Here is a 24,922-nt window from a genome sequence, read left to right as displayed (position 1 = left end):
CTGTTGTCAAAACCATTTACGTCGGCCGCAACGCTGAGCCGCACTTCAATGTTGCCGCCATATTGGATGTGGCAAGGCTGCGCTGTAAGTAAATAGAAGTAAATGTACTTCATAAAGTGCCTTTCAACAAAAAAAATGTAAGTTAATGCCTCTCGTTTATACATTCACACACGCACTAATATACTTGGGAAACCGTTAAGCACCAAAAACAATGTATTTGAAATACTCAGATGGCTAAGATAAGAACATTCTTGACATTGACACATTACATCAGCTATAGAGCACAAACTAGTGTCGAAAAACAACTTTTTTAGAACAATTTTACTCGAGAAAGTGATATGTGATGTTACACATATCGGTATCGTATCGGTTGATATCGAAATCGGAAACTGAGAGTTGGACAATCTCGGCATATCTGTTATTGGCAAAAAAGCCAATGTCGGACATCCTTACTTTAGATCCCTTACAGGTCAAAGTTGGGTTTTTTTTGGCTACTTCTTGTTTGGTGCTCAGCAGCTATTGCATCTTGATAGGGTTTATAGGGCCTTTCCTCGACAATTGCAGCCTGCTGTGGCTGGAAACGACAATCAGTGAGTAGTGAGAGTCAACTACAACAGTGAAGTAGTAATGTGGAGAGTTGAACAATGAGCTGAAACCTGCTCAACAGAGCTGTAAAGTACATCATTATTTTTCATAGCTGTCCACAGTATAAGGGTGCATTAAACTTGTAGTCCGGTACTCTAATGCGGACCAAAAAAAAAAAAAACACAACATACCTGGTGGTCACTTTCGTGTGGTCTGGTTTGCGTTCACAGTTAATGCTCTCAGTTAAGCATACATGTATGTATAAAGCCGTGATTCAATTGGATGGCGTATGTGATGTGTACATTGTCCAACGACCTCACGCACCCAAAACAATATGACAACTTCCTGGTCACGTCATTTCTTTTTAACCAGCTGAGATGTAACCATGAGGATATAAATTACATAAACTGAGATCTATCTCTCAGGCGGTCTTGATCCCCCTTTATCTTTTCTGTCCTGTTTGGTCCTGGACTGTGTTTACACTTACACGAACCATACAAGCAAAATAGGACTACAGTCCATTTTAACCGGGCCAAAAATGACAAGTGTGAACGCACCAGTCATCACATAGTCATGTCTTATCCTGCAATGTTCCCACGATGTTCAAAGCATCAAATTGTCCTACATCTCTGCTTGTGTCCAACTACATATCTCCCAGTCAAGTCCAGGTGGATGTGCCAATATTTACTTTTCACAGACAGACAGGAACGGTGACAAATTGTATAGCACATTTGTAAAGCCTGGCTAGCAAGATAGACATCTGACACCAAGAACCTCCCCCCATGTCAGTCACAATCCGCCCTCATTCATTCAGGGCCTTGTGCTTCCCATGAACGTTCACCCAAGAAGACTGGCTGGCTCGACAGCGAGGTGTGAACACTTGACAGAAATAATTACCTTTGACTCATTTGGAACATACTTTTAGTAAATTGTAGTATCTTAAAGATCACATACCCTGCATTCCCTTAGTATAGCTCTTTTGTATAGCTTTTTGAAACAGAAATACGATATTCAAATACAATGCAATTTACAACATAATGCAAGTTTACAGTATTTCTATCTGCTAATGCGTACAAAGACGTTTTGATGTTTTTAATTATGTGTGTGCACACATGAGGGGTATACTACTCTGCGACCCAGTACTGTGTAGAACATTTACAGTAGGTGGGGCCAGGGGATCACTGGAAGCACTGGAAGGGATTCCATGGTCCCGTCAACCTCTTCCACACTTATGGGTGAAACCATCACACGAGTGGCTAACCTGTACAAGCGCCATGATGAGCGTGACCGGAAACGGTGTGCGGTCGCTTACCTGAGCTGTCCATGGTGCTGCAGTCCTCCTCTCTCTGCGGGCCTGCCTTCGGTCCAAGGGGAGCCGCTACCGGGCCTCCAAATGTGCTGCTTCCGCCTCCGCTGCCGGTATTGAAGCTATCTCTGCCGCTATCGACCAACTGTAAAGATTCATAGCCATCGTAACTGCTCTTTTTCTTATAGGCGCCCAGCAAGCTCATCACCGAATGACATCAAAGAGAGATTTAAATGTAAGTTATATTTAAAAAAAATGTCCAAAAGATATCTTGAAACGTACGCGGCAGGCTGTACCGTCGCCTCCACAGCCGCCGATACTTGTTCTGCTAAAGCTAGATGTAGCACATGTCCATGGAAGAGAGTATACCGACAGCCTGCTGTCTCTCGCCCTCTCTCTCTCGTTCTCTCGGTGCCGCAGTGTTGTACCAGGCTTCTGACTCAGTGGCGTAACTTGGGCTGCCAGCGCCTGGGGCCAGGCAATTGTTGTGCCCCCCCTCCAAATGCTGTCATTTCAACCCCTTATTCCACAAGCAAATACATCGTATTTTAAGAAAAATACCGTATTAATTCATTATACATTAATTGTTAATTTAATTAAGATAAATATGCGTAAAAAAAATACAAAAACAGAGCTGCAGCACCAGTATCTGAGTATTACTGTCCAAAGCAGTGCTCATCTGTAGTAGTCTTTGAAAAACTTGAAAATAAAAAGTCATCCCTGGTTTATCATAGTTAATTGGTTCAAATATTTTTGTATTGGGGATAGAAAACCTCTTTAAGGTCTTCTTAATATCATTTTTAACATCATTAGAACCTGCTCGACATTAAATAACACCCCTATAGTCACATTTAGATTTGTATTACCCAAAATAGTAGATATAATCAAGAGAAAATAAGACATATTAGACCAGTGGTTCCCAAACTTTTTACAGTCGCTTACCCCTTCAGATATTTGACTTGAAGCCATGTACCCCCATTCCTGGACACTTAAAAAACACAAACCTTTTTATCTTAATTAACTTGAAATATGGAACATAATTGGTTTAATCCATTTTATAGTAATTCCAGGTAAAAAAAAATATGTATTTTGCATGGTCACACTTTCATAAACTTTCATATGAGCAGTAAGTCTGCATATTAATTTAATACCAAATTGAAGGGGAAAGTTTCACAATCATGGTAAAGCAGTATCCAAAGTACACAAATACATACAAGCCTCGTTTTCGGGGTGAACATCGAGGTTTTCACCGCTGCGGAGATTGGAACAGCAATATATTTGAAAAATTCAAGATTAAACACTCTTAATGCACAAAATAATTACCAAGCTTACTTATTTTTTCATATGATGCACACAGAGCAATGAACAACTTCATGCTCTGCCTCCCTTCTTCTCCTTTCTCCTTGCAAAGTGAGGCGTTCGGGCACACTCGTAATTGTGAGTCTTAGGCGCTAATTGTTTTTATTCACATACCCCCTATGACAATTGGTGTACCCGTAGGGGTATGTGTACCCCACTTTGGGAACCTAGGAATGAGACTAATAAGATAACAGACTCACACGTTTGCAGTTTCTTCTTGTTTTTTTCTGGAAGGTGTACTTCCTGCAGTGACTATTATCTCATCAATGTATTGTAATGGTGGCTTTATATGGCTTTACACTCATATTACCTAATATACAGTAGTAGACATAATAGGAGCAAATAAACTATCTAAGATGTAAATAAAACTCCTGCTCGTGTGTGTCAGAGCAAATGTGTTCCCTAGAGGGACCTTAGTGGCGGGCGGATGTTTGGAGGACAGGAATTGATGTCGGAGGTTCAGAGTTGAGTTTTAGCTTGTTGTGGGTTATGGCCCCAAAAGTAGCCCGTGTTATTATTATGATTATTATGTTATTATTATTGTGAGATAATCTAAACCTGCAATAAATGCCCCTCAACTGGTTACGGGCTAATGGTTATCAGCGAACATTCAAGAAGAATTGGATATTGGAAAAGTATTGGAAAATCTGGTGTCAAACTGTGCTTTGTTCTCAAAACAGCTATCTGTGAGAGAAGAGGAGCAGTGACCATGAGGTAAAATCTCCTCATCGCTGCCCTGCTCTGGTTTCCTTGGGAAGTCCATGGAAAGATGTACAATTCTTACATCTGAAAAAACACTTTGTAGCTGCCACTTTCAAGAAAATGCAACAAGTTGCCATACATGACTTCCTAAAGTTGCGACATGAGAAATTTCACAGGGTCTTGTGAATTGATTGTTCTTTTGTTTTACCACAATGCAGCGTAAATGCAAATATCCTAACAGTATTTGCTTGGTTGTCTTGGATCTAAAATTATGATTTTCACAAGGGATTCATTTGATACAGTAATTATGCCCTTTAGAATGAATGTGGAAATAAAATTCAAAAGTACAATTATATATCTTTGATGTTGAAATGTTGAACATTTAGATGGCTTGTTTACATTGAAAAAAATGCTGTGTCAGAAATGGGGAGAAAGGCGACGACCGTCACTGAAGCCTAGATGTTTCTCTTGTCAATATATTCCTCAATCATATTTCCAAAGAAATTTCCGATCATTTCCAAGCATTTTCCATGATCTTAAGTCCATGCAGACCAAGGATGGCATGCTTTCTTCTTTTGCCTTGTCCCCTGGCAACACTTTCATGGTTCTGAAAGGAGGACATGAGCCTGGGAAACTCTTTCTGGAGCAGACGGAAGCACAGAGCACAGCGGGAACGGAATGTCCAAAAGGAAGGAATGATACCCCCTCCGTAGTCGGACTCAATGCACTGCCGCTTCATTGTTGCCGCAGAGCTTCCTGTCCCATTCCTAACCATTCCAGCCTGTAAATGAATGTGTGGAATTAACTAGAAAGAGTAGTACCTGCATCATGTGATCTCTGGTACATTACTGTGACATGTGAGTCCATGTAATAAATGTTTTAAGCAAAGGATTTTATAGGGATAGTTCAGATCTTTTAACATGAAGTTGTACGACATCCCCATCAACATTGTAGTCCAATAACAGCGACTTACTTATGAAAACATTGTCTCAAAATAGCGTTGACACAATATTGTTTATTGGCAATCATTTGTAGGACAATTATCGTCCAGCAACATTTGTTATCGTGACATGCCTATAAGCGTGTAAATGTGCAAGTTAACACTGATACTAACTATACCCTACCCTACGAGTCTTTCCATTTATGAACGCTCAACATTACGCAGCTTTGACATATTAACACTTAACTATTTCAAAAAATAAATACCGTATGTCTCGTGTCCATATTTTACGGTTATAGAATGCTGTACCTCGTGGTGACCATTAGGTGGTAGTGTTGACGTGTTCTGTAGGGACTTTGTGACCATTTCTTCCTTTTTGTTTCAATAAAGAAGTATTGAAAGTCCGGACATAACCTGGTCGGGATCAGGTCATGAGTTTAGTCTAAGTTCCCATAATGATATAGTCGCTTTTAAAACTAGAGATCCACCAAAGTATACCCCCTTGGTCTCCAATGTGTTAACAATACCCTGCCTACCTCCAATTCTTAGATTTACTAGGCTTGTTGTTGCACAACCTGCACTGCAATATGGTTAACATTCTGACAAGGGTACAATAAAAAGTCCCACAATGAATCCCTGAAGCACAGGCGGCGTTACTTGTAACAATATAAGTGACAGTAAAACAGGTGTATGTCTAAAATAAAGCAAAAGAAGACCAACGTTCAAACCACATTACCACCATGCTGCATTTTACACATTCATTTGTCTCCCTGCAGCTTTCCTTTTCAATTCCATGCAGTTTCAAGATGGGACATAGCACTTTTCTAAAGACTAATAGTTGTATTCAAACACCAGACTTGAATTTGTAGCTTAGCGACGCTTTTGAGCCACTACCCAATGTTTCCTATTTGTAAAAACTTAAAAGTGATCTTTTTAAATGGCGTAATCATGCATTAAAGTGTCTGCCCCGTATACATGCAAATACAATATATTCAGTACGCATCTGTTTTGGGAGTTCTTAGATAACAACAGGTATATTATGGGTGTTATGCATAATAGGTGAGGTTTTTATAATATTTAGGAAAAGTAAGAAACAGCTTTAAGTATGATGCAGGGCAGTGCAAACTAATAAACATTGTTAAACATCTCTCTGAAAGATCTTGATGAACTTTGTGAATGCAGGATTATTGACGCAGTTTTCTTATATTACAGTGCAGGTACAAGCATGGCTAGTATGTGTCACTCACTCTAGCCATTTACATTATTTAAAGACTATTAGGATGACTGCACAGTGTGGGCACAAGGAAATGCTGCATTATAAAGTAAGCAAAAAAAACCAATGTGTATTTTTCTGATCTTTTAGAGGTATAAAGGTAAGCTGGCTGTGAATGATGGGAGAGAGCATGAAACGCACTAAGCCGCTCACGTGACGTGCGTGACGTAACTGTGGTGTCGTCATGGTGCGCCGATCCAGATCCCGTGCTCTTACAAAAATGGCCCTGTTGCACCTCATATGGAATTTCATAGTAACTATTATTGATTCACAAAACACTGCTGTGGGTTTTAAATGTAGAACCGTGCAGAGGGGATGCTCGAAAGCGGAAACGATCACGTGACTCAACAATATGAAGCAGTGAGGCAACATGGCGGAACTAGGAAATCAACCGGGGAACGTAAACTGTATCACTCCGAAGACAACCTCATAAAATACAGCATATGATGTCAGTCAGTACATTTTACAGCAACACAAGCGTGCACACAAAAACAGGACACACGCAAGAGAGCAAGTGCATGTTGACGTCCCTGTTTGTTTTGGTAGCCTCATATTATGTAACAATATCCGGCTTTTGTATCATTTACTAACACCACACGTATACGTGAATGAAATAAATGCAATACGATTTTACCTTTCAGGACGGATTCTGGCATTCTTCCCGCAGTACAGTCTCGAACTGCAAAGATGCGCTTCAAACCTCCTCTCTGTCTGACAGCGACCTTTGCATTGTCATTCGTTGCAAGTCAAAGGTCAAACCATTTCATGTCGTAGAAGCTATATAAGATGCACTAGATGCATTTGCGGCGCACCAGCAACACGATATAAATGCATCTTGCTTCAGGAGCAATCTACAGCATCCCATCAAAGCTTCTGGTAAATCCCGAAAAGATGCAGCTGGGTGGAAGAGGACGAGCACAAGGTGCGTGCACTTGCATGAAACTGCAAAACTGCGCCCCTCAGCTGCCATGACAGGAGCAGGCTGGTAAAACCTGGACTGGACACTCGTGTGCTCTGTGTAGCATCTCCAATTTAAGAAAACAATCAAATAATGTGGGGTCAAACTTTAAATAATTGCAATTACATTTTAAAATTGCATTAGACAAGCCAGTGAAATGAATAGTCAAACAGCGGTAAATCACAGCAACCCCGCTTAAAATGCAGAATGACTCTAAAAGCTTTAAGCAGGATGACATCAGACAATCTAGTGAGTGATGCAACAGCATCTAGCCTCCCTGTCTGGGATCACACCTTTGATATCTTGCAAGTTTGTCAAGATACCCCAATCAGTGCCACATAAGCTACAGACAAAATGAGGAGCCACTTCATGTAATATTACTTTTCGACTTTATTCACATATCATATCGTTGTCCGCAACCTAATTTCCCAAAAATTACAACTATTTTGTTACTCTTAATATTACGACTTGAAACATATAACGTCTTTCTTTAATATTTCAACTTTACACTGCATTTTTGACTATTAGTTTCATTGTTTAACAATAACAGTGCTCTTAGTCAACCCAAAATATGAATAAACCTCAAACTTGAATATTTAAGGAAGTGAAAGTGAGGTTTTGGCTTTTGTTGAGAATATCTCTGTGTTCACAATTACAGTATTAGGCAACTATTAGTGTTTAGAATTAGTAGGCAACTCAAAGAAAAACAAAACTATGCCCATCTCGCTTTATTTTCATTTTTTTCTTAAGTCAGAATGATAGACAACAGAAACTTGACAAATAAATATTTGTGGCCTTTTCAAAAATAAATCTGTGACCTATATAGCCACCCTGTCCAGCCATTGGGGCAGATGGTATTGCTGACCTACAGTAAATGCCCTGACGTGCTCAACAGATTTGCTCTGCCAGGGAAAAGTGTGAGATACACATCCCCTGTTATACAAAATGTATTTAACTTTGATGTTTTCTTGTGTGGCCGCACCGGAGCAGGAGGGGATAGAGAAGAAGAGAGAAGAAAACAGAGGAGGGAGTGCGGGGACAAAAGGGGGACAATAAAGAGAGAGACAAGGACAACAGCAACAACAATTGCGACAACAATAACAGAAACAGACAGGACTACATCAGCAAATGTCTGTGACAGCTATAAAGACCATGACGGAGAGGAGAAAATAATATCAACAACCACAATGATAATACTGCATTGAAACAGTCTAACATATTAGTAGTAATAGTAGTAATGAAATGATTAACTATGATAGCGATCAGAATGACAATAACTGTAATGCACACAATTGTAATAACTATAATATTGCCGACATCACCGTCACTGTAATAAAACCAACAACATAATAATACCATGTACCATACTTCTGGACACTCCAGGTAAAATTACAGTTTTGAAATATGACAGCAATGGAGGATAATGGGTTCGTGAGAGCTTTACATTTGATTTTTATCAAATATTTGGCAGTTAATTTGCATGTTTTTTTCTCGACGCGTTTCTTGCGACCCTTTTGTGCACTTGCAACAAAACATTTAATTGTTCTGTGGTCACGTTCTAAAATCTTGGCAATTCTAAGAGTGCTGCATCCCGATGAAATATGCTTTACAGTCCTTGACTTTTCAGAGTCTCTTTTCTGGCTCATTTTGCCACACGAAAAGAAACTGCCTAATAATTGTGCACACCTACTAAAGGGTGTTGATCTCCGAAGGCCACACCTTCCCTGAACACACACATGCACATCACCTGGTATGCTTAAACCCAATAGGCATTCAAGTTTTTTCAACTCGGGGTTGGAAAATATACATAAAAATTACAATCAAAATAATGACTTGCCTAATAATTTTGCACACGGTGTATGCTAATAAAATGATATTTTTCCACATATTATGTTATTCTTGTAAAGTTACGACTTTTTCCCATTAGATTACAACGATTTTCTCTTAACACTTTACTTTTGTTCTTGTAAAATTACTAGTGATTTTTACATTTTTGCTTTTTTTGTGGGCACACTATGGACACCCAATTTACATGCTACAACCAAATCCATGTAGGTTAATTGTAGTTAAATGTATTTTAAAAACAGCCTCCCTCCCAGCTTAGTGTTATAGGTGGCATCGTAGATTTGTCATTTTATTTATTTAAAAAAGTCAGGGACAGTGCATAGTCATCAACATAATAATAATAAAAGAAAACGCCAGATTATAGCCAGCGGTTCAATTCCATCTTTAGTCCTTGAGGGTACGTTACTTGCACTAACAATAACTTTTGGCATAAAAGAACAGAAGAAAGAATACATAAAACCAGTAAAAATACTGGATTAAAGCTGTGTATATTTGACAAAACCATGAATTTGGGGACACACAACGTGCTTGAGTGCTAAAGTGTTGAAGTGCTTGAGTGCTGAAGTACCAAAGTGCTGGTGCTGAAGTTTCATAACCTGCTGTTATTACATCATACAAAACATACAGCATACAAAGCACACAGTTTATAATTGTTGTGATGACAGTGTTTCATATGTTTAGGATATGCTGTGGGCCACTAAAAAATGAGCCGCTGGCCAAAACATTGCCCCAGGCTGGACTTAGGACACCCGAGCCCCAGTTGATTAAAGACAATAACTTAGTCACATTACGACAATGAGTGTGTCTCGGTGAAAATGTGTTTTTATTGTGTTTGGAATGTAAGAAGTTCAACAGAATTCATGTTAAAATAATGAAAACACAAGTCTTACACAAGAGCTGTGAGGTGGAATTAAGGCCAACTTAATACTTTCACACCACACCCAATTCACTCTCCTGTCCAAACAACAACCACATACAGACACCGTTGAGTCAAATTCCCAGGTGTGGCCACAATCAAGCTTCCACACAAAAACAAATCTTGATTCCAAAAGAGGGCACAGAGATAGACATCTGTTGATCTTTTGCATAGACATAATTTCCTATTGTGAACAAATACACAACAGAAAAATAAAGCATTCTTACCTGCATATCAGTCAAGCCACTAGCAAATGAATATAGACATTTTTTCTGCAAGAAGACAAGTAACATCCCATGCTAATACTAAGATGTTCGTCTTGTCTTTGTTTGAAATACATAAAAAAAGGCAGCAGACACAGTAGGAGGCTTTGATCTTTGAACAAAGATAATGAAACAAAAACTGTCAGAACTACATAGAGCAGGCGTGTTATGTACAGTAGATCCCCGACTATTTGCGGTTGGACAATCCCTCCCCCCCATATAGTCACAGATCTTTTGTCTGCTTTCAATTGTAAATAATTCAATTTTTTCATGGAAACTTGGAAAGTGGTTTGATGGCGCTACCTGCAGGGGGAGAAAAGCATGCAGACCTGCCAATCTTAAGTAATTTAAAGAGTACTTGACTTTTATGAGTATTTCTACAGTGTTCCACAGGCCAATAACAAACAAGCCACAGGTGGAAAATTTAGCAGGGATCTACTGTATATCTAATGGTGAACAGTGGTGGTTATTAAACAATCCAGGGACTTGTAAGTATTCTGAGCGTAGCTCTTCATCCTAGCCAAAAGGGCCACTGTATAAATTCAGAAAGGATATTTCTGTAAACGATTTGCAGCATCCTACCACAAATATAATAGGACGAATGTATGCAGCATTTTTTATCTATGGCTAAATACACATTATCCTATGCTTAAATACACTGAGATAAGAGCAAAATAATATGTAGCTGATTCTCCACCACCAGTTACACAGCAGCTGCCTAGTACAATACAGCAAACACCTGCACGTTTGTAAAACATGACTCATTTAACTGCTGTCAATTAAACCAGAAGAGAGAGACCTGTCGCTATACAGTGGAACCTCAAAGTTAGAGCATCCTACAGTGTATACAATTTGGAAACCATTGGAAATTTTCTGCAAAACATGGAAGGTTAACTTAACACAAGAAGCATCTCATGTGAGACTCTGGGCATTCTGAGCATCTAAAGCAGGGTCGCATACAGACAAAATAGCATAGAAGGATTTTGCACTTTAATGATGCTTAAACCAACTCAATGGATATGTCAATATGTGCTAACATCAACAAAACAACATCTTAGCTTTATGTTGTCAGACACCATGCAAATTAGTGTAATATCCAATAACATAGCTCTTTACTATCCATCCATCCATTTTCTATACCGCTTCTCCTCATTAGGGTAGTGGGGGTATGCTGCAGCCTATCCCAGAGAAAACCCACACACGCACGGGGAGAACATGCAAACCCAGCACAGAAATGCCCAACGGAGATTGGAACCCAGGTATTCCCGATCTCCTGACTGTGACTGTGTGGCCAACATGTTAAAGCTCTTTACTACTTTACTAATATTCTTACTATATGCTGAGGGCCAATGGAAAAACCTGAAAACGGCCCCTGTGCTGCACTTTGGCTACCCGATCTAAAGGCATAACTCCACAAGAGTGGTTGGGATTGACATTTTTTTGTGTTTGTGTGATACCACCACTTGAAGGGATTCTGGATCAATTTCAATGTATTCTTATGGAGAAAATGGTTTTGAAATGTGAACAAGTCGACCAGCATGGCAGAACAGCCTGTGTTCGACCTTTGAGGTTCCACTGTACTTAAAGGTCCTGCTTTGTCAACCCTTAAGATGTTGGTCCATCTCTCTATACCAGAGTTCTCTTAAAATGTTCTGTTTTGTCATATAGAGTCTTATAGATTGTCTGATTTGAGATTCTTGAGGTAGCAAGGGTCGAATGTCGTATTAGTATGTACAACACTGAATTCACCAACAAATTCAACTATCCAAGGATTTTCCTTGCACCTATGTAACAGTTCTGTCACAATGCTTTATGACTATGCTGTTTCAGTGAGTGTGGAGAAAGGACACCCCTCTGATGTGTCAATGTCTATTTTATAACTTGATTTTGCCATTGTTGCATGCACACAGCTCCAGTTTACATTATGTAATGATGTATATATGTTACAAGTAAAGCTGATTTTGTATAGAATGTTTTGAAGCATACCATTTCTTTTATCAGAATGAGCAATTCACCAAATAACATTTCACCACATCAATGCAAATATCCATGAAGCCTTGAAGCAAAAAAAAAAAAAACAGGTTGACTACAGGTTGGAAGCTCCAAGACATGACAAGATAACCAGTTGGGCTCTTTTCTGTGAGTCAGGGTGACTGGCTTTGATAGGCATCTAATGGCTTCGTGTGCATCTTGCTGCTGAGGAGAGAGTTGATGTAAGGCCAAATCCGATCTGTTTCAGTACCAGAAAATGAGTGCAGGATTCCTTGTGACCTGTGAGTAGAGATAAAAGAGCAAGTTATGAGTGCAATTTGTCACTGTTGTACATTCATCCATTTTCTCTGCCGTAAGCTGGAGCCTATCCCAGCTGACTTCGGGTGGGAGGCGGGGTACACCCTGCACTGGCACTGTTGCACAATGTCATAAAAAAAGTCCCGTACCTGTATGTCAATTATAAAACATTCAATTCCTATGATGTCCATTATGTTTGACATCTGGATCAGGACACTAATGGCCGACGAAACATTGCTGATACATTATGAGCCATTTCAAGAAACATTACAAATGCAGGGTATTTATAAAGTATGAAGAAGAAGAACCACAATGTCTGCTATCACTATCTGTGCCATGAGGTGCGTGGCTGGTTGAAGCACTGTTTTTTTTTGTTTTTTTTTACATTAATACAGGTTTCTCATTAAGAGGATAACAAGAAAAATAAGAAAATAATTCACTTTCGTTAAAAAAAAATGTTTACTTCTCAGTGCCATTAATTATTTTTTTTATAAACTGAAATACATTTGTGGTCTTACCTTTTATTTATATATGAAGTATTCTTCTCCAGGAAAAGCTCTATTACTGTGTTGTTAAAGTCTGATCACCTTCTGTTGAGCTTGGATATATAATCCTCCATCTTGGCAGCCAAATTCATTCATTCATTTCAGCAGAGCATAAATATATCTTTATTTTATTTCACTTGTTGCAAAACCTAGCTCTAGCTGGCACTGCTGTTTGTGTAGTTCTATAAGGTAAAAAAAAAAACACTGGCTTTTCTTCTAAATAGAAGAACAGCAGCGACAAGCACCTTCCAGCTCATGGTGAGGTGGAGTACTACAGCGTCTGACATTTCTCTGTATTTTATTGTCCGATTAGCAAGAATAATGATATCATGCTTACATTATAGACATTACACAGGCTGTAGAAAGTCTGCAAGCATTATATTATTGGCAACATACTGACAAACAGAAATTGCCATCCAACTCAGTGCGCAGAGTATGGTGCACGCAGAGAGTATGCTTGGCTCGCGCACTTAAGAACAAGACGAGAGACTTGCTGCAGCCTCATCTTACATTTCTGCCCTGTATTTGATCACAAAATGTGCATATTCAGGGATTTCTACTAAAGAATTATTGGAATCCTACAAAAAAATACATTGATAATACATGTATTACACATTTATAATAGACAAATATTAGTATTTATTTTCTTATTTTTTTTTCATGTTGAGTCACCTGACCACACATAATTGCCCTACTTTTATTACTCAATAAAGGCACCATCATTACCAAGCATGATCATTCTTCAATCAAGTCATTAACTGTGTCTACATGTTAGAGGTGCCTGAATGATGTCCGATACATAAAATGGGTGTCAAGTTTTGTAGTTGGAAATGAGCGTACTAACTTGTATAAGTCTATGACAGGTTTAGCCACATCTTTGTAATGTCTCAGTCTGGCCATCAAAGCTTCGGGTCTGTCGTCATCATGCTGAATCAGGGGCTGCCCGGTGACGTCATCTTTGCCCTGGGGAAAAAAGCAGCAGCATCACACATCAACAGGCAGATAATATTAAACCTTGACCAACCAGACTGACTATTGCATAAAAAAAGTAAACAATCAAACCTCTTATCTGATTTTTTTTTTTTTAAAGCACACCACAATAGAGTTAGAGAATGCCACATTTTCCATGTGTATGTTATTCACATAGTATGCATGGAAGTTACATTAACTTTGTGTCACATGATCCGCTCTGTTTTCTTGCATGAGAATGTTGCACAGAAATATGATTATGACTCATTTTCCTGTAGTGACTCTATGAAAACTGTGTGAGGCCACATGTCACGAGTCCTGCAGTAAGGAAGCAAATCTTTTCACTTCACAGACAGAAACACTGACGGATGAAAGCTTGCTTTTAATAAAAGCCTTTCTAAATAGCATTTATTAAAAAGAATGCATATTAAATGTGTTTTATCTGCCTGTAACAGAGTAGCTAACTAGTAATGGTCTGTGTTGTGTCAGTTACAAATTAAACAGTTGTGAGGAAGCATGTCCATATGTGTCAACAAGTGACATGACTTCATTTAAATAAAAACATAGGTCATTTGGTCACTTCACAGCTTTATTTCATGTTTTAGTTTTCCAAACCTGCACTCTAGGCGGGTTGAAGCCCATGTTATATACTCGGCCACTGCCTGGGTGGATCCAGCGGTCACTCAGTCTGTCTTTAAGAGTTTCAAAGGGAATGTTGAGGCTGATAACCAAGTCAAGCTGGTACAAACTGTTCAGGGTCTGGGCCTGTGCAAGTGTCCGTGGAAAACCTGGAGAGGAGAAAGATGTGAGAGGAGTGGGATACAGTCACACAACGAAACATGGTTGTTGATAAACATGATAAATATATACTGTACACTATATGGAACAACCATGTCAGCTTGGGCCTTTTTGTGCTTTTGAGGGTTTTCTCAGAGTACCTGAGCTTCCTCCCACAGTCCAAAAACATGCATGTTTAAAGGAAGACTCTTTTGCCCATAGGTGTGAATGTGAGTTCAACGTTTGTCTGTCTGTATTGTGCCCTATGATTGGCAGACAATTGGGCCAGGACCTTACCTTTGGCCCTAACTTTACAAAAAGTAAAAACTGGAACAATTTCCTTCTGTTTTCCATATCTCCAAAAACATTGTCTAATCCAGTGATTTTCAACTGGTGGGTCACGACGCTACGCAACCCCGAGGTGCGTGCCATGTTTATGAGCGACTTCCTCAAGCTTGAGTGGGAAGGGAAGGACATAGAGTGGGAACTTAACATGCTGTTCATCCGACACACAATTGCAGATATCTGCAGAAGAAGAGCACGTTATAAAGGGAGAGACAGCGTCTGAACACTGCAACTCCCGTTGTGTTGCATGGGGGAATTCCGTCCATCATGACGATTCCCAGGTATAGTATAGACAGGACTGGGAGGTCTTTCATGCCCAATTTAATCTATTGAACTAGGGAGAGCGGTACAAAGCAAAGCAGAGCTCTACAAAAGAAATGGCCCTCCTATCATTATTATACTTACTTGCTGCGTAACCGCTACAAATAGTCCATTTAGATATAAGATATTTGAGAAGTTTGAGTGGTGGGTCCCACAGCCAAACCAGTTGGCTGGAATTAAATTATGGAACAGATTGAGTAAGGAACTCAAACAAAGTACAGGGAGGAGCAAATTCAAAAAACAATACATGCAGTTGATGTTTGCTAAATACACGGCAGAAGAGTCTTGATTATCACAATGATGTTCTGTCAGGTTTGTTATTTTTTGGGGGTTTTTTTGTTTATAAAAAAAAAGTTTTGTTCTTTATTTATATTTATTTTAAACATGTATTTATTTATTTTTATTATTATTATTATTATTAGTGTATATGTATATATATAATTTTTTTTGGGGGTGGGGGGTCTTACCGTTATCTATTATGTATTATCCTGACTATCACAGAAAACATGACATGGAATGCAGGAAGTGAACAACATCTACTGTACTAGATGTAGAATGGATGGGGGGTAGGATTAAATAAGCTTTGCTTCTTCCTACTCCTTTTGGACATGTGGAACTGGGAAAAAAAAAGATTCATGAGATGTACTCCATTGTAACCTTCATGTTCAAATAAACTAAACCAAACCAAACCAGTTGAGAACCACTGGAAAATCAAAAAACACTCTGTCTACCCATTGCTTGTCTTTCTGGGTCCAAATCATCCATGCATCCATCCATCAATTTTGTATAACGCTTGTCCTCTTTTGGGTAATAGGTGAGCTGGAGAGTACACCCTAGACAGGTCTTATCCAAAACCATCTTTACAATACAATTGTCACAGTAAGTCCTGGAAATTCAGTGCTTGGTGAGTGCATGCAATAACAGTGGAGTAAATGCACACATTTGTGGACAAGTCTTATGAAGACAATAGCAGCCTTGTGGTCTTGCTATTGTTGCTTTGGTTTTGACATACTCACACATGGTTGCACCTAACACTTAAAACACAAAGTGCATCTTTCTCAAATGACCACTTTCAGTGTTTCACAGAAACAAAATGTGAGGTGGTATGTGCGTCAACAATTACAATTACGGTGCAAGAACTGGCAAGATTTTTCTAATGATAGAATGTGCATTACAAGGATACACTACCACTGCATATTGGTTTTACGGTATTTTAGGAGTTTCTGTGAGTAAGAAGTTACAGTAAACCTGTTAGACTAAAGCATTGTTTGCATGTACTATATCAAACGCAAATAAAAAAAAAAGACAACGAGGATGAGGAGATTGAAGTATACTCTCATCCCATTCTAATAAGAGGTCAGAGATCAAGATCATCTCTTAGGTTTCTTAGGTAGTCAATGTCTTGTTCATTGACAAAAAGGAACTAGGCTAATGTAGTGGTAATCAAGAAAATGAAGTTTAAATGGCATTGTCCCAAAAACTAAAACTGTCTTCCTTGTGTCTTTCAGATATGTTTTTCTTCTTCCGAAGGAGCAGTAACTGGTAGTCAACCAAAATGGTCTTGTGTTTGGTCAGGCAGCAAAAAAAGTGACTGGAATATCCTATGGAAGATTAGCAGTGAGAAGAAGACAAAGACAGGATGAGGAATTATCTAACATATCTTGAAAAGGCATGTGTCTCTGGCAGCTGAGTCACAGGTCTGTTGTCCTGCTCCGCGCTACGTAGGTTGGTTGTAAGGGAGGCAGGTGGGTTCTCCTGCCTTCCTTTGCAGTCATCCCCACGTTCTTGCGCTCTGCTGTGGATCCCCTGCTGGGTTTGGTGCGGGGCTGCCGGTGAGCGGGGTGTCTGCGGGTTTCTTGTGTCTGCGGGGGCAGTGGGTGGGGTGGGTTGGTGGGGGTTTCACAGGTGGTCTGGGCTGGGCCCGCGTTGCCCTCCAGCACTTGGGGTTGACTGCTACACCCCCAAGGTTAACCAGCAATGGCCCCATGTAACAAATTTTAGCACACACACACACACGCATGCACACGCATGCACACTAGTATGGATGCATGGTCTGTTTTCTGCATCTGCATTCCTCACACAACATTAACTTGACACTTAATATTACCCTTACTATTATTACTTCATAATTATGGCCATCAAAGTTGTTTTAAATTGTTGGTTTCTAAGCGTTACTAGGTGATGATGCTATGTCTGTCTGTATGTTTCGCCCTCTTCTCTCTCCTTGTCAGTCCCCAGGTTCCTTAACCAGTCTCTACAACCAGATACCCGCTATTGCTGCACTGTATGTCTATCTAACCAATCAGCACTCCCCAAATGGGTGCTGAAGTTGACACTAGCACTCCCTGTTGCTGTATCTAGGTATCCTTTCTCATCCTGCTCATTCCCAGTTTCTCTAATCAGGGCCCACGATAGATCCCTGCTACTCCTGCTTGCCCAGCCCATCCAGCACACCACAAACAGACGACAAAGTCAATGCTCTCACTATCTGCTGATGTATTTTGCTCCCCTCGCTCTCCCTACCCAACCCCAATATCCTCTATCTCTATACTGTTCAGTGGCTTTAAAAATAATACTACAATTCAGGAGGAGTATGGAACAAGAAACAGGAGGAGTATGCCAGACTCACCTGTTGCACAGCAAATCTGTTCTTGCATAATGAACAAACGGTTCACTCATACTGCATGACTAAGCTGCTGAACAGGACAGGTTAAAAAAAAAAAAAGAAAAAAAAAGGTATACATGCCTAGATAGTTGTTTATCTTCAGATAACCTATTAGATTGACATACAGTACTGTACATAAAGACTAAATAGTGTACATGCATCGGGCATGTGCGTGCATGTGCGCTTGCGTGTTTGACCTTCAAGTGACTGCTCTGCTCTCTGGCCAAACTAAAACAGATTTGTTTACGGAATGATTACTGGTCGTGCTTCAAGGTTTAAGCTTGTAAAACAACAATCAGTTGGGTGTTTTAATGTTTGTCCATTTACTAGATACTAGATAATATTTAACTTTGAAAAAGCCACATTGACCTGTTTCAGTACATCTCAGGTGAAATATTTCACCACAATACAATATATTTATGTTCATTTTTATCAAGCACACCTCAAAAACCACACCTGTGTACATATACTGTACAGTAGTATTGCTGGTGGAAATTTGCCTGGAAATATTACCCATTATTTTTATTACACATGTAGTTTTGTCTACATGTACAGTATGATGTGTCCACTACCAAACATGAATTAAAAAATATGCCACTAAAAGTAAAATAGTAAAGTTCTAATCGAGACCACATCATAGAATCAATGAATTCTGGATCTTTAAGTTGATGGAAAACCTTTGCACTGCTTTAAAAGAGGGCAGCTGATGACAGTGGATTTAGTACAAGCTCATTTTGCACAGATGAAAGTGCCAGAATCCAGTCAAAACTATAAACAGCACTTCATAGGATATGCATGCCTTTCTACTATAGAGCAGAAGTCTTTCCTGCATGATGGGGCTGGAAACAAAGTTGGCTGATCAATCCTCCTAAAGCAGAAGCTTGCCCTTCCCATCCTTGGGATGCATTATACAAATACTGTACAACCTTCCTTGGCTTACATACTGTACATACAGTACATAAAGGTACATAATGTAAATTAGATAGACAGATTGATGGATATAGATCAATATTATCTAATAGTGTCTGACAAATTAAATCGTTTCTTACCATCTAAAAGCCAGCTTTGGTCATTCAGTTGTTCCAGTCTGGGCATCATCAGCCTGGTCATCACATGATCAGGAACCAGCATGCCCCTCTCCACATAGGTCTTTACCTGCATGCCTGCCTCTGGTTCACAACAAACAAGCCAAGTTAGACAGTAGATGTATTTACTGACTTAATATCCAAAACAAGTCTCTATTTATTCAGCTGCTGACTAAAAGAGGTCGATAATACTGTCAACACACAAAAAAAAAAACCTGCTATCCCCAACTGGACTGTCAAACCACTGTTATGTAACATGGGCAACAAGAGGGGCCCTTTAACTAAGATTCAACTTCAATCTATAATGAACACTGCTATGGATTGAAGATGAAAAGAGGCGAATCCAAAGCTTAGTTGCCATTATTCAAGCCAGAGAAGTCCTATAAACACAGACACATGTGTTTTTACTTAAGTCCACAGCATTTACATCCAGGTTTAGTATCAGTATTGGTGAGACTGGCCCATGCAAGCCATCCAATTGGTTCCTTATGGGAGGCTATTAAAGAGACACATTCAAAAGCTTTACTGTGCTCTGGAGACTAGAGAGATGAAGGAACAACATTTTCCCAAGATGTTTAATTATTCACACACACAGACATAATGGAGCTAAATGAAATAAGAAATGTTAACATTTAAGCATACAGCCTTGAACAAGACATGTTTCGTGCATCATCATTTCTGGCAGAGAAAATAAACATTCATTTTCTGGCTGTTATCCAAAATGTATCTTACCTTTATTTGCTGCGATGTTCTCACGCAAAAAGTGGCCACTGGATAGATATTGAAGGCCAAAACTTTGCGCGATTCTCTCGGATATGGTTCCTTTACCTGATCCTGGAGGACCCATGATAGCAGCTCGGAACAACTTGGCCATGTTCTTCCTTCAAAAAAATAAATAAATAAAATAACAGACTGCTCCCGTTAAGACGGAGTGATGTTCCGTTTGCACAAGAAAAGCAAGGACAACTACCGCATTCAAAGAGAACAGTCAACCAGTTCCACGCATGAGTAGTAAAACCTCCCTTCGAATGTTTGGATGGTGTGTTTTGCCAAAGTCAATTTCTGTTTATTTCCGAAGTCTCAGACCGACTCTCTGTGTCCATTGCAGCGCATGCTCTGGTCAACAGTCGGACTACCTTTCCTTCTTTCTTTAAGCGCTTCTTTTGGATACATTACGGTAACCTTCGTCTTTAAAAACAAGGGTTTATCCACGAATGAATATCCGCGTTTCCACGACGCCCCATTTCTCTGCGCACATCATCACATCATCCAAAAAAAATGCGGATGTGTGATTCACGCTCATGCCGCCAGGTGATGTGGTATTTGTAGTTTTTATGGGGCGATGTATTACGCACTAAATTATTAAAATGCTATATATGCCTGTCTCAACAACAAGGTGACGCCTTTATGTGCATCACATTGTCATGGACGCATAATTCATTCGTTTGCAAATATGTTGCAGTGGATTTTAAATCTAACTTGGCATGTACTTTATGTGATTATGTGAAATAATTTAGCTGAAATTGGAGTTTAGTAGCGTGTACTTTCGGTGCAAATACCAGGCACAATCCCCCCTTTTATCCAGCAGATGGCGCCGAGGCAAAGAAAACGCTTAAGACTGATTTCCTGTCGCAGAGGCTGACACTTGACGTTTTGTCATTTTGTCTATAATTTGTGGGCCATGAGTATAATCACAATAACACACAGGACAAAGATTTTAGGTAACCAAAATAAATTGTTTTTATCCACGACTGGCTGTGAAAAATGTAACATAACATATAATAAAACAATTTAAGACAATATAACAATAGCAACAAAATAATAAAAACAAAACATAAAAGACACTTAAAAAATATCAATTTCATCACGCTGGTATCGATCCAATACTGACACTGCCCATGGTATATCACTGATGATATTGGGATCGATCCGCCCTCCCCTTTCAGGAGTAGGAAGAAGCAGAGCTTATTTAATCCTACCCCTTCTCTGTATCTATTAATCATAATTCATTCACATCATATATTTTAAGTATTGACTCTTACACTAGTTAGTTTGCTTATATTGTGTCATCTAAAGTTTGTTCACTTCCTGTGTTGAAGTGTAAAGATAATGTACAGTGAACTTTGTTGAGTATTATTGAGTTTTGAATAGATGGAGAGACCTCCAGTATACCCATCCTCCACGAGCAGGCTGCCATTGCCATGATAGGCACTCCTCGGTCATCTATACTTCTTGGTCACATGCTGATCAGTCCCAAGTTAAGACACTCTGAAGAGTGGCAGGACAAACATGAGAAAACAGGTTAAGTGACATCCTGTCACAGCCAAGCACCTCAGTGCTTTTGAGTTTGTTCATCTCTTTTTGGACGGCAGCCTGAGACAGCATAAGACAGCGTAAGTGCACCCATGAAGCAGTAGATAGTAGTAGTGTATAAGGGTGAGAGCCGGGCGCAGGTCCTGTGTGCTCGCCTGTCATACTCTTGATCTCTGGTCACGTCCACATGGTCACTGAATTGGATCTGTCTGAGTTGAAGTTCTGTTACTAATGTGCAGCGCACCATGGGAGTAAGAAGTTAGAAATACGGTGTTATTAAAAAAGAATGAACCGATTTCATGACGCACTGCTTCAGTTCCCAAGAATGACTATGGAATGAGTCAGTGACTTTTGTAAGTTTTGAATGGCTGCCATGGGGCGCAGTATTGTATGTACTTTATTTATCCCACAGCGGGGAAATTTACTTGTTACAGCAGCAAGACAAGTAAAGAGAACAGTGTAAAGAAAGCATAGTGTCTACAACATGGTTCAGGTGGTGCAGGTGTTGTAGAGCCTGACAGCGGTCGGTATGAAGGACCTGCGGAACCTCTCCTTCTTACACCGTGGATGTAACAGTCTGGTGCTGAAGGAGCTGCTCAGGGAAACAACAGTGTCATGTAGCGGGTGAGAGGTGTTGTTCATGATGGATGTCAGCTTAGCCAACATCCTTCTCTCCCCCACTTCCTCCACGGAGTCCAGAGGACCGTCCAGGACAGAGCTAGCTCGCCTGATCAGTCTATTTATCCTGCTCCTGTCCCTGTCCGTGCTGCCCCCTCTCCAGCAGCCCACAGCATAGAAGATGGCTGAGGCCACCACAGAGTCATAAAAGGTCCGTAAAAGAGTCCTGCACACACCAAAGGACCTCAGTCTCCTCAGCAGGTGAAGGCGACTCTGGCCCTTCTTGTAGAGGGCGTGGGTGTTGACGGACCAGTCCAGCTTGTTGTTAAGGTGAACACCCAGGAATTTGTAGCTGTCTACCAACTCTATGTCCGCTCCCTGGATGTTCACCGGTGTAAAGTGAGATGTTTTCCTCTGGAAGTTAATGATCATCTCCTTTGTCTTGCGAGTGTTGAGCTGCAGCTGGTTAAGCTCACTCCAGCTGACAAAGTCCCTGATGACCGTCCTGTATTCCAGATCATTCCCCTCTGAAACACAACCAACAATGGCTGTGTCGTCGGAGAACTTCTGGATGTGACACTGTGTGGAGTTGTGTGTGAAGTCCGAGGTGTAGAGGGTGAAGAGGAAAGGGGAGAGCACCGTACCCTGAGGGGCACCTGTGCTGCAGAGTACCATGTCAGACACACAGTGACGGAGCCTCACATACTGTGGTCTGTTGGTGAGGTAGTCTATAACCCATGCAGTCAGGTGTTGGTCTACTCCCACACTCTCCATCTTCACTCTGAGTAGTGCCGGCTGGATGGTGTTGAAGGCACTGGAGAAGTAAAAAAACATGACCCTCACAGCGCTCCCGCTGTCCTCCAGGTGTAGCAGTGATCTGTGCAGCAGGTAGATCACTGCGTTGTCCACTCCGATCCGAGGCCGGTAAGCAAACTGCAGGGGGTCCAGCTGAGTGCCCACCAGGGGTCGCAGGTGCTGCAGGATAATCCTCTCCATGGTCTTCATCAGGTGAGAGGTCAAGGCAACAGGCCTGAAGTGGTTAGGCTCCTTGAGACGCGGTGTCTTTGGGATCGGGACCACACAGGAGGTGTTCAACCTCAGCCTGAGCCTGGAGAAAGTCCCGGCCCTAAGAAAGTTCACTCAGCCACGTCTCCGTGAAGCACATGAGGCTGCATTCCCGGTACTCCCTCTGCAGTCGGATCAGCGCCGTTAGCTCTTCCATCTTGTTGGGGAGAGATCTTACGTTCCCCATGATGACAGACGGTAGACATGGCTTGTACCGTCTCTTCCGCTTCTTGCACTTCACTCCCGACCTGCATCCTCTTCTGCTCCTCCGCAGCTCCTTGGGGATCTCCGGCCTCTCCGCGCAGAGAGGGGATGTGTGGCACAGGGCTAACAGCTGATCCCGGGTGTAAACAATTGAGCCTTGGTTGAATGGGGAGCCGTGGCTGAAGAGGTTTCCCACAGTTGAACTGAAAAGTTCAAAGAGCATCAAGGCGCAGACTAAAAAAGTAACAATATCAACCTCCATAACTGCACACTCGACCAAATGCGACCAAAAGAAAAAGTAAGAAGAAGACTAAAATACTCTAAAAACACTAAAAGGTGGAAGAAAAGTACAGAGCTGCTGTAACCGGCAGCCACTCACACGGCGCCATTTTGAAAAAAAAAAAAAAAAAAAGTAGTCGTGTTGTTCCTCCAGCAACATTGGTCAGAAGGGTGCCCAAGACCTTGCTCTTTGGGCTTGGCCTGCGAGATCCCCAGACATCACAGTGTGGGATTTTTTTTCTTGTAGGGATATGTAAAAGATCCCGATTGTGTTCCACCGATACCCGCTAAACTCCATGACCTAAAACATCGAATAACAACAGCGATCAACTCAGTGGATCGTGATATGCTGATAAGCATCTGGGAGGAAGGATTAGTTGTGTACCTTCCTCTGGTATTTTATATAAATGTTGTATACATGATTTAGTTTTTGTATATAGCTATTCCATAGTGTAAATTGAGCTTCTGTATTTCAGTTATTATGTGCAAACTGTGTGGTTATTTAAATTGTTTGATGCTCATTGCTGTATTTATAATTTCTTAGTATTATTATTATTTTATATTTAGATATAGATAAATATATATTTATATTATTGAATTAATTGGCTTATTTATAGGATTTTTATTTTGAGGTACAGGTATTTATATTGTATTTCAGATTTTTTTGGGTGACATGTTCTATTATAAATGAAAGACAATGGTAAAAACTTCCTCTGTAAGCATCTGTCAGTCACTGATAGGGTGGGTGCCATATAAAGCTCACCTATGGCGCCACACTGGTACTACAAGACGGCCACAAGATGAACACCTGTAGTTGATTGCAATCAACCTTCTTAAGCACAGCTGCTGCAGGTGGATGGTGTGGGATTGTTATATCTGTCTTCCTCTAAACCTTGCCATCTATTCAAGTGTCCATGTTATGTATTGCTCACTAGTTTTAGTCTAGTTGTATTATAGAGATGCGTCCTCCCAGTCGTTCTTGGTGCTGCCTTCAGCCTCCATAGTAAATTCTTAATTTGTATTTATGTAGTTTTTTTGCTTTTTTTTTTTTTTTTATCCCAGCTGAAGCCTCCCTGGCCTGCTCTAGTTTAGAGTGCTTTTTGTTGAAGCTTTCTTTTTTTCGTTCTTGGATTCTTCTTGTTCAGGGCACTTTTTGTATCATCCCACCGGACTGTTGCATTTTTTTATTTTAAAAGACAGTTGCAAACTGGAGCTTTGTCAGACTTTGCATCTTGGGGCCCGTGTACACACCATAACGGAATAATCCCACCAAGGTCATGGATCCTGCAGCGTCTGACTC

The 24,922-nt window shown here is 40.4% G+C and overlaps 2 protein-coding genes across 8 annotated transcripts in view; both read right to left on the bottom strand.

The window, feature by feature from the left end:
• dnajc6 (DnaJ (Hsp40) homolog, subfamily C, member 6) overlaps positions 1–7,120 on the bottom strand; it is a 37,330-nt gene extending 30,210 nt beyond the window's left edge. For 2 of the 7 annotated variants that reach the window (XM_054789592.1, XM_054789594.1), the window contains exons 1-2: positions 6,800–7,120; positions 1,898–4,733 (exon numbers count right to left, since the gene is read on the bottom strand). In XM_054789592.1, coding sequence (XP_054645567.1) covers positions 1,898–2,096 — 199 coding nt within the window. In that variant the 5' untranslated portion in view covers positions 2,097–4,733; positions 6,800–7,120. Of the gene's footprint in view, positions 1–1,897; positions 4,734–6,799 lie in introns of those variants that run through there. The other 5 variants (XM_054789591.1, XM_054789593.1, XM_054789596.1 and 2 more) reach the window with 4 other exon arrangements.
• Positions 7,121–9,772: 2,652 nt separating this feature from the next.
• On the bottom strand, positions 9,773–20,402 carry ak4 (adenylate kinase 4). The gene is made up of 6 exons (XM_054790558.1): positions 20,114–20,402; positions 19,876–20,024; positions 19,108–19,227; positions 14,566–14,738; positions 13,826–13,944; positions 9,773–12,418 (listed from the first exon to the last, which is right to left on the bottom strand). Exons 1-6 carry the CDS (start codon positions 20,116–20,118, stop codon positions 12,292–12,294), a joined length of 693 nt encoding a protein of 230 aa, XP_054646533.1. The 5' UTR covers positions 20,119–20,402; the 3' UTR covers positions 9,773–12,291.
• Positions 20,403–24,922: the final 4,520 nt, after the last annotated feature.

This window comes from Dunckerocampus dactyliophorus, chromosome 10, assembly GCF_027744805.1.
Source record: "Dunckerocampus dactyliophorus isolate RoL2022-P2 chromosome 10, RoL_Ddac_1.1, whole genome shotgun sequence".
Classification (NCBI taxonomy): domain Eukaryota; kingdom Metazoa; phylum Chordata; class Actinopteri; order Syngnathiformes; family Syngnathidae; genus Dunckerocampus; species Dunckerocampus dactyliophorus.
Note: the sequence above shows the minus strand (reverse complement) of the source record. Positions and strands in the feature narration are given on the sequence as shown.